General features: G+C 36.6%; 1 protein-coding gene across 7 annotated transcripts in view; it reads right to left on the reverse strand.

The window, feature by feature from the left end:
- Window positions 1–10,729, reverse strand: part of PTBP3 (polypyrimidine tract binding protein 3) — a 126,322-nt gene that overhangs the window by 41,330 nt on the left and 74,263 nt on the right. For all 7 annotated transcript variants that reach the window (XR_006196010.1, XM_042913641.1, XM_042913640.1 and 4 more), the window contains 2 exons: window positions 2,483–2,593; window positions 886–1,060 (listed from right to left, as the gene is read on the reverse strand). Coding sequence is in view for 6 of the 7 variants with exons in the window: in XM_042913641.1 (XP_042769575.1) it covers window positions 886–1,060; window positions 2,483–2,593 (286 nt within the window). In the remaining variant the exon portion in view is untranslated. The remainder of the gene's footprint in view (window positions 1–885; window positions 1,061–2,482; window positions 2,594–10,729) is intronic.

Below are 10,729 nucleotides of genomic sequence, written 5' to 3' on the forward strand. Positions count from 1 at the left end.
ACAAAGGAAGAACATACCACTAATTTAGGCCCTTTTTTTAAAATAACACTACATGGGGCGCCTGGGTGGCTCAGTCGGTTGAGCGTCCGACTTTGGCTCGGGTCATGATCTCGCGGTCCGTGGGTTCGAGCCCCTCGTCGGGCTCTGTGCTGACAGCTCAGAGCCTGGAGCCTGTTTCAGATTCTGTGTCTCCCTCTTTCTCTGACCCTCCCCTGTTCATGCTCTCTCTCTGTCTCAAAAATAAATAAATGTTAAAAAACAAAAAAAAATTGAAAATAACACTACTTCAGGGGCACCTGGTGGCTCAGTCAGTTAAGTGTCCAACTCTTGGTTTCAGCTCAGGTAATGATCTCATGGTTCATGGGTTCAAGCCCCACATCGGGCTCTGTAGTGACAGCATGGAGTCTGCTTGGCATTCTGCCTCCTCTCTCTGCCCCTCCCTGGTCACTCCCTATCTCTCTCTTCCAAAAATAAATAAATATTTAAAAATAAATAAAATACCACTACTTCAAAAGGAGAAAAGTATTTCTCTCAAGATCACAGATACCAATATTCCGTGGCTATAAGTCAACACATTTAAAGCAATGTTAATACTTATGAGCATTAATTTAAAGCAAATGGTTGTTTGGCTTATAAAGAATGAGTAAGATTAATGTTAGAACATAAATTTTTAACTCAATTTCAGATATTCATTTGTTTTGCCAACTAACAGAATCTACTAATATTAAGATTTAATTAAAGGACACATTTTGTTCCAAGATTTTTCTTTCCTTTAGAAATCCTGAGAGAATCCAAGAAGAAAAAGGCTGATATAATATACACAGATTAATGTATAAAACTTGTAACCAGAAAGCTTGCTTTGCGACCCAAAATGGAACTACTCACCAAAAGCAGCAGCCATAGGGGGTTCAAGAGATGGCTGGCCATCACCAGTAGGAAGGTCTAAACGAGTGAAGTCTCTGCTTTTGTCATTATTATATTTCACATTAAGGCTGGTGAGCTTGGAGAAGTCAATACGCAGAGTGCAGCATGCATTATAGATATTCTGGCCATCCAGAGCCTAAAGCATGTAAGAAAGGGACTGAGGTTTTGCAAGACAACAACACTGATAAATCAAGTAGCCTCTACTTTGACACAGAGTGGCAATTAGGTGTAAAGCAGAGAGTAAAGGACTAAAAGCCAAAGACTTGTGTTTACTTTTACCTAGGTCACTAACTGTGTGAACGTAAGAGAGAATAAGAAAATCTCTCAGTTTTTCACAATGTCATAATAATCCCTTTCTTGTCTATGGTAAGATCAAATGAAAGGAGAGAAATGTCAAAGTGTGGAAAACTTACACATTACTGAGCATCGTACTAGCTACCATTATGATTATTTTGTCCACAACAAATGTTTAAAAATGACTTGATTTTATATTTCATCGTATTTTTTAGCACACTTTACATAGTTTAAGATGAAACCACAACATATGAAATATTATCTATCTCTTTTTTTCTCTTGTAAATCTATTTTATAATACTTTGAATAATAAATGAGGGAAATTTTGCAATTAGTTCTGACATAAGACCAAAGATCAGTAATTCTTACCCCCTTCACAATAATGAAAACTTATCAAAGGAATATATGTAGCCACTTGACTTTCACAAATGCTCAAATTTATGAAAATAGATACCAGAAACCCCAAAACACGAAAAATGCAAATATACAAAAAACACTGACTTATAAACAGTTATTGATGAGTACATCATCATAAAGGTACAAAGTAATATGTGCAGGTAAAGGGTACAGCAAATATAAAGTCCATATTCCTAATATGGCAGACAGTGTGTGGTACAGAAAACTAGTAAAAACCTTAGTCCCAATCTTTGAGAAGAAATTAGAAATAATTCAGATACTGATAAAAGATAGAATTAGGGTTAAGAATAGATCTCAATAGGAGATGAGTAAAATATAATCAAACTGAATATGAAATTTTCTACTTGTCAAAAGTCAAGCACTCATGTACTAAAAAAAAAAAAGACAATATAAACCAACAGCAGCAAGCTTCCTAAAATGTTGTATATTCACAAAATCAGAGCTTAACAAAATTCAGCAGTGAATACAGTTACAAAATTACAATCTTTGGGTGACTGAATCAAAATGAAGATACAAGAAAAAAGATAATTCTACTTTATTATTCAGATTTTATCAGGAATACTGTGCTCCACTTCTAGACTTTAAAAATATGACAGAAATGAGTCCCAAAGATCTGAGAAGTGATAAATGATTTGAAACCATTTCATATGAAGAAAGAAATCTTTAGCTTATCATTTTAAAAAGCATATGGAACAGTGCATTTAAAAGCAGTAAATTTTACATTACGTATGTTTTACTACAATTAAAAACACACGGTAAATTGCAGCAAGGGAGAAGACATGATGGCATTCTTTGGTATCACTGAAGACTAATTAACAAATGAAAAATGAAAAAAGATCGTAATTACCATTTTGGCATAATGTGCATTCACTGGGTCAGCATACTGAAGCAAGGCTTGAAACTGATTATTCTTTGTAAAGGTGATAATCTTCAAGACTGTGCCAAATTTAGAAAATATCTGGAAAAAGTTCACAGGTTAAATCTAAGGTAAAAATTAGGCTAATGGACTTTTATAAATATAACTCAATTCATAAATTCCATTTTTGTCTATTATTTTTTTAAGTTTATTTATTTTGAGAGAGAGAGAGTGAGCACAAGTGGGGGAGGAACAGAGAGAGAGAGAGAGAGAGAGAAGGAGGGAGGGAAGGAGGGAGAGAATCCCAAGCAGGCTCTGTGCTATCAGCGCAGAGCCTGATGGCAGGGCTCAAACTCACGAACCATGAAATTTTGACCTGAGCCGAAATCAACAGTCAGACGCTTAACCGACTGAGCCACCTAGGCAGCCCTAATGAAAACAATTTCCTCTATTTCCTCTATTAAAATTGTTGGTACAAAAATGACTTAAATCAAGCCTAAGATGTTAATGTTTCAACATCCACGCATGGCCTAAAACAGTGCCTGATGCACAACAGGCACTCAAATATTTAACCTATTTTATAGCATGTGATAAATGGCACAACACGAAAAACATGAGACTACAGTAGGAATTAATTACTGGTAAGAGATAATGGTGTTACAAAGCATATGAATGGAAGTGGAAGAGTCATATGGATCAACTATTTCACCTTGAGAATCAGCATCAACTTCTTAAGATTTTTATAGGCAGACAAACTATAAAATGTTTTTATATCAGCATCAACTTCTTAAGATTTTTATAGGCAGACAAACTATAAAATGTTCCTCTACAGGCCACTCTGTTAATTCATTCAATATTCAAAGAGCACTGTTCTAGGCCTTGGAAATCAGCAGTGAATAACAACAAAAGTCTATGCCCTAAGGAAAGACAGACGATAAATGAAAAACAATGTCTCATCATAAAAAAGTGTTATGAATAAAAATAAAAGGAAAAGGGATAAGAGTGAACTGGAATGTAACTTGGGAAGGTACAAGACTGGTCAAAGAAGGCCTCTCTGAAGTGTCTTTGGAGAAGAGGAATAAACACAGTGTGGAGATTTCCTGACAGATACCTGGTTACCCTAGAAAGTTCTTACAATATATACTTGCTCTACTCCATCACCAATAGCCACGGTTACTACAATGCACTTTGTTTTCCTCTTATATCCCATCCCATCTTAAATGTGGATCTTAATCAGCCAGAAGCTTGTCCGTCCACTTTTAAGAATAAAAAGATAATTATTCCCTATGCTGGTAAGAATTTGCTATTATCACTATTATCAAATACTATATATGAATGTCCTTAATAGCCAAATAGTCCTTCCTCCCTTTTAATTAGAATGATCAATAATAAATACCCTAAAGCACAGCAGCAAAAGAATCGGCAACTTCTACTACATCAAAATTTAAGACTTATGTGCATCAAAAGACACTATCAACAGAGTGAAACAGTAACCCACAAAACAGGAGATCATATTTGCAAATCATATCTGGTAAGGGGTTACTATCCAAAATATATAAAGAACTCCTATAATTCAACAACAAAAATCAGCAAAGGACTTAAGAAAATAATCAAATAGCCAATAAACACATGAAAAGATGCTCAGCACCACTAATCATTAGGGAAATGCAAATAAAAACTCAATGAGATTTCGCACTCATTAGGACAGCTTTTATCAAAAACAAAAAACAAACCCAGAAAATACCAAGGGTTGGGGAGGATGTGGAGAAAACAGAACCCTTGTGCACTGTTGGTAGGAATGTAAAATGATGTAGCTGCTATGGAAAATAGGATAGTGGTTCTTCAAGAAAATTTAAAAAAAAAATTACCATATGATTCAACAGTTCGACTTCTTAGTATAAGCCCAAAAGAACCAAAAGCAGGGACTTAAAGAGGTATTTATTTGTACATCCATGTTGGTAGCAGCATTATTTGCAAAAGATGGAAGCAACCTAAATGTCCATCCACAGATGAATGAATAAACAAAAATGTGTTAAATACATACAAAGGAATATTATTCAGCCTTTAAAAGAAAGGATATTCTGATACATGCTACCACATGGATGAACCCTAAAGACACTTAAGTGAAGTAAGCCAGTCACAAAAGAACAAATTATCCATGGTTCCACTTATATAATGTAAAGAAGTCAAATTCATAGACAGCAAGTAGGATGGTGGTTGCCAAGGGCTGAGAGAAAAGGGGAATGGGGAGATATTGTTTAATGGGTGTGGGAGTTTCAATTTAGGAAGACAAAAAACTTTTTGGAGATATAAGGTGAGTGGTGATAATTGCAAAACAATGAGAGTGTATTTAATGTCACTGATCTGTACACTTAAAAAACAGTTAAAATGGTAAAATTTATGTATACTTTACAACCCCCAAATAAAATAAACTGTCCTAAAGTCCAAATACTCATTTTTGGCAAAATGCTAACAGATAATCAGCTTAGAGTCAAACACTTCTTATAGGAGATAACACCACTGAACAAGATTTGCAGAACCAATTTGTCTTAGAAGGGCTCATCAAAAAATGTTATTACTTAAAATTAGTTAGTCTGAGGATTCTTTGTTGAAATTCCTTAAAAAAAAACCAACGCAGTTAATTTAGTTATGGTCATATTTCAGAGTTTAGAACTTTGGGATCTTGGGCGCCTGGGTGGCTCAGTCATTAAGCATCAACTTTGGCTTAGGTCAGGATCTCACATTCCATGAGTTTGAGTCCCACATCAAGTGAGCTTGAGCCCTGATTTGGTGAGCTTGAGCCCCACTTTGTGTGATCTCATTCCCTGCTTCGGGTGAGCTTGAGCCCCGCCTAGAGTGATCTCATGCCCCTCTGGTGAGCACGAGATCAGCTTCTCAGGTAAAACAAGAGCCCTGGGCAAGCCCTGCTTCTCTCTTTCTGCCCCTCGTGGGATTCTCCCTCCCTCTTTCTCTCTCTGCTCCTTGCTCACTAGTGCCCTGGCTCTCTCAAAACAAACAAAAAACAAACAACTGATCTTAATCTCTCATTTAACTGTTCTGAAAACATTAGGAATTTCTTTTTGTTCTTTTAATGAAAATTCTGGTCCTGTCACAGGCATTTCCTCAGTACACCCTATGTGTTCTAGATAATATTCTTAAAATTTATAAAAGAATACCACACTTATCTTCTCAGCTGACTGTTAAAGAATATAGATTTTATGTTGTATCTTTCTTTAAGATACAAGCATTCCCGGGAAAAGGTCTTGTATTTTCTTATTTCCATCCTTGGTGATACGGTGATCACAAACAACACCCCAATCTATATAAGTGCATAATCTGAGTGTTGGGTAAAGGAGTAGTAATAGACTTTTTTACTGCAGCCACAGGTAGTATTCTAAACTACAAGTAAGATTATATCATATATAATTTTGCTCTGGTTTACTTCTCTAACCACATTTCCTGATACTCTATATCACACTATTTATACCAACAATGTGCAGTTGTGTCTAGTTCTCTAAATGTACCAAGGGATTTCAGACATCTATGCCTATACACATGGCTATTCCCTTTTTCTTAGAACTCTATGCTTAATACCTAGTAAATTTTCATTTATCTTTTCCAAAACTCAGCTCAGGAAAGTAATGCCACCAGAAAATTCTCAGCCTCTCCCAAGTATCAAGAGAGTTCATTCTCTTTCTTATTACTCCCTTCTTGGTCTCATACATATTTTTGTTTTACTTATACTGTGCTATACATTTGTTTACGTATGTCTCCTTTAATTAGACTGAAAGCTCCTTGAAAGTGTGTGTGTATGTACACACACACACACACACACACACACACACACACACACACCTTGTCTTAATCATTTCTATATCACTGAGTAAAATTCTTGGCATATAAACAAGTACATGGTAAATGCTTATTATGAACTGATAAAGAATTATACTTAGACCTGATTGGAATTACAGCAACATGCAGTTTTTTGAAAATAATAAACATTCTTCATGTAAAACATCTCATTAATGAAGTAGTAAGAACATACAATTTGCTCTCAAATCTGGAATTTTACACTAAATTATGCTTAGAACCTAGAAAATTTCCACTTAACCTTCAGATTTTATTAATGTTTACATTCTCTCATTTAACATGAACACTAACATGATGCACATCCTCACTCACTGCTGTGTTTGGCTGTGTGATTTTTAACTGAATGTGTTAAGAGAATATAAATGGGTGGAACTGGCTAACCATGGACAGTTACCTAAAGTCCCCTGGATTGTATGTACTGACAGAGTAGCTTTAAACATCAATCTGATACTTTTGAACAAAGTAAGTGAGCAACACCAGGGAATCTAGGCTAATGCCTCAAGTGTGATTTTTTTTAAAAATTTATTTTGAGAGAGAGAGAAAGCACGAGTGGGAGAGGAATGGGGCGGGGGGGGGGGCGAGTAGAGAGAGAGAGAATCCTAAGCAGTCTCTGCACTGTCAGCACAGAGCCTGATGCAGGGCTTGAGCCCACGAACAAACCACAAGATCATGACCTGAGCCGAAGTCGGACGCTTAACCATCTGAGCCAACCAGGCACCCCTCAAGTGTGATTTTTAACAACTTTTCATAATTACCAACAGTAATACCAACAGTAATAATTTACCAACAATTTTAAACAGATTTGGTCTCATAAGATTAACATTCAGGAAAGTTTAATATATATGGATTTATTATTATTGATTACAGTAATAATTTGACTCTTTGATTCTACTTCTCTAATATATTTATTTTTCCGTCATAAACACAAACACACAGACCCAACTCTTGATGTCTCCTGTGCATTTAATCTTTTAAGACTTTAAAATGGGATGAAGAGAGAGGTGCCTGGGTGGCTCAGTGGATTAAGCACCTGACTCTTGATTTCAGCTCAGGTCATGATCTCACGGTTCATGAGGTCAAGCCCTAAGTCAGGCTCTGCACTGACAGCATGGAGCCTGCTTGGGATTCTTTCTTCCTCTCTCTCTACTCCTCCCCTGCTTGTGTGCACATGTGCGCACTCACTCTCTCTAAACAAACAAACAAACAAACAAACATTAAAAGGGGGGGGATGAAGAGAATACCAAAGATCAAATTCAGGTAAAATTAATCTTCATGGTGATGTTTATACATGGAGCACTTATCAGAAACTAAAAAAGTTCACTAGTATTCACTTGTAAAAAGTGTACTGGGGCACCTGGGTGGCTCAGTCAAACATCCAAAAATAAATACACACTAAAAAAAAAAACCCAAAAAACCTAGTGTATCGGCCATAATTTGTTTACAGTAATTTTTGTCCCCAATGAAACAGTGAGATTTAAGAACCAGAATTGTATATTACTAGTACTGACTCTTTTAATAATTGCTTTTTAAAGTTATTTATCTTTACTCTGCAATTCAAAAAGATCAGTTCTTTATCTTGAAGACATTCATCTATTGGACATTCATAAAAAACTCCCATAAATAACAGTATTTGGAAGTAATGGACTACATGAGAACATTGTTTTGTACTATTTCAGTACACAAAGAAATTTTTTAGTATGCAAGGTTGAATTTACATTATGGAATTGTTGAGAAATGACTTCCTAACTTACAAACACTTTCTAGATTATGCAATCCAATCCAATGGCTTTAATTACCACCCATATGCTGATGATAACCAAATCTCCAGCCCTGAATTCCTACACTCATTCCAAACTTATTTCCCAACTGTCTATTCAACATCAACCACTTGCATGCCTAATAGGTATCTCAAAATTATCTTGTCCAAAACACTACCTCTACCCCCGCCCCAAATCTTCTTTTCCCTTTAGTCTTTACTATCTTAGTATAAAATTGCTCTATTTTACCAGAGGCTCACATCCAAAATCTGGAAGGCATTCTTGATTACTCCACTTTTTCTTCATAATCCACGATTACTCAACCCATCAGCAAATCCTTCCAAATATATCCATAATCACCACTTCCCGAGACCACATCCTCACATGGGTCACCACCATCTCTTACCTGGACTATACTAAGATCCTCCACTTATGCCTACAATTTATTCTTAACACAGCAACAAGAGTGATTCCATTAAAACATAAATCTATCATCTTACTCCTCTACTCAAAATCCTCTAATGGCTTCCCATCTTACATAGTGTAAAGATTATAAAGGCTTTGCATCATCTGGATCCTAACCCCTTCTCTGATTCTATCATTTATAGTTTTCCTACTTTTTACAATTGCAATTACATAGCCTTATTTCTGATATTTCAACACATTAAGCACCCTTGCACTTAGACACTTCACACTTGCTGTTCTTTCTGTGTTATTCTACCACATACTTTAAGCCTCTGCTCAAGTATCATCATATTGAAAACCTCCGTTAACTTTCCTCACCTGAAATAGCACCACTCTCATCTCACTCACTCACTCCCCTTACCATGAGCTAAAGAAAAAAAAACACTAACTTCAAGAGATGTCAGAGAAGAGCTTAGCTAATGCCAACTCTTCAGCAAAAATATAAAATAATACGCTAATTAATTACAACAGGTGCAACCAACTCCATACTTCCATGTATTCATCACATTTTTAGGCTATTACTTAGGAAATTATATCTTACCCACAAGACCAGAGCAAGGATCAGTTTCTTACAGTGCAATTTACTAGTGTCTAATAATTACAGCTAACATTTCTTGAGCACTTAATATGTATCTTTCTAATGTATACCTTAATATTTCTAGGTGCCTTAAATGCATTAACTCATGTAATCTTCACAATAAAGATATAAAGATACCTTCACAGTAAAGATATAAAGATATATAAAAGATAGACACCATGTCCAGCCCCATTATATAAATAAGAAAAAGATAGAGAGAGGTAAGTTAGTTGCCCAGGGTTATAGAGGTAGTAAGTGGAAGAGCCAGGATTCAAACCAGCTCCAGACCCTGTATCCTTAATCATGTTATACTACACTTTAGTTGGCTAATGACACAGAGTGCTAGGGGAGAGGGCTCAGTTAATGCAATGAGAGAAAGACTGAGGAGGCAAATTTGAGCTGAAAACTGAATGGTGTAGGTTCAACTAAGTGACCGTCTCAGTCAAGTGTTTTGGAAAGAAACAGGAGATAGAAACGGACTAAGACATGAGTAAACTGGGGGCAAAGGGCCAGAAAAGCCAGTGGCTAAATAAGCAGAAGGGTGTTAGAAAATGAGGTTAAAGAGAAGGGGAGAGGTCTGCATGTGGGACCTTAAGGGCCTTGGTAAGGGCTTTGATTTCATTCCAACAGCAAGGGAAAAGAGGATTAAACAAGGAAGTGTGATAACTGAAAGGCTGAGAGTCCTGCTTACTATTAAGGACTCTCAGAATTACTCCTCTTCACTCTGAAGGACCCCATGATCTTTTGGGAGAGAAACAAGGTTTATTACTGCTCTCAGGAAAAAAATAAATGGAATGACAGGGCAGAACCACAAGACTCTAGCTAAACTCAAGGCTGAATGATGGCACTGTTGAGCCACAGGTGCAAGAACATCTTCTGTAAAACAGCGTTAGTAAGTTAGTAGTAGCTTCGATGTTACCGTTACAAAAGCAAACAAACACTGCTGATGGATCACAGTGCTCAATGACACTCTGGGATAAACACAGGACAAGAAAAGTCACCAGAACTAAGAAGCCAATCACCTAAGCAACTGCTGAAACCTTTGTAAGGAAGAAGGGTGGCTATGGATAGTACTGTTAAGGCCTTTCCTAGACATGCTTCACAAATGCGTGTATATTTAGAAAATGGTAGGCATAAAACTACTATAGGGAACACAGTAGGCCTAATAAATGGTATATTTTGATATTTATATGCATGGCACAGGAACTGTGTTGGGAAATGTATCTGAACTTTATTGCCAATTAGTACAATGACTGTGGGAAAGTAACGTGACTTTAAGGACCCCAGTTTCCTAATTTATAAAATGTGAGAATAGGATGGAAAGTACTTCAATTTTTTTTTTAATTTTTTTTAACGTTTATTTATTTTTGAGACAGAGAGAGACAGAGCATGAACGTGGGAGGGTCAGAGAGAGAGGGAGACACAGAATCTGAAACAGGCTCCAGGCTCTGAGATGTCAGCACAGAGCCCGACGCGGGGCTTGAACTCACGAACCGTGAGATCATGACCTGAGCCAAAGTCAGACGCTTAACTGACTGAGCCACCCAGGCGCTCCGGAAAGTACTTCAA

Source organism: Panthera leo, chromosome D4, assembly GCF_018350215.1.
Source record: "Panthera leo isolate Ple1 chromosome D4, P.leo_Ple1_pat1.1, whole genome shotgun sequence".
Classification (NCBI taxonomy): domain Eukaryota; kingdom Metazoa; phylum Chordata; class Mammalia; order Carnivora; family Felidae; genus Panthera; species Panthera leo.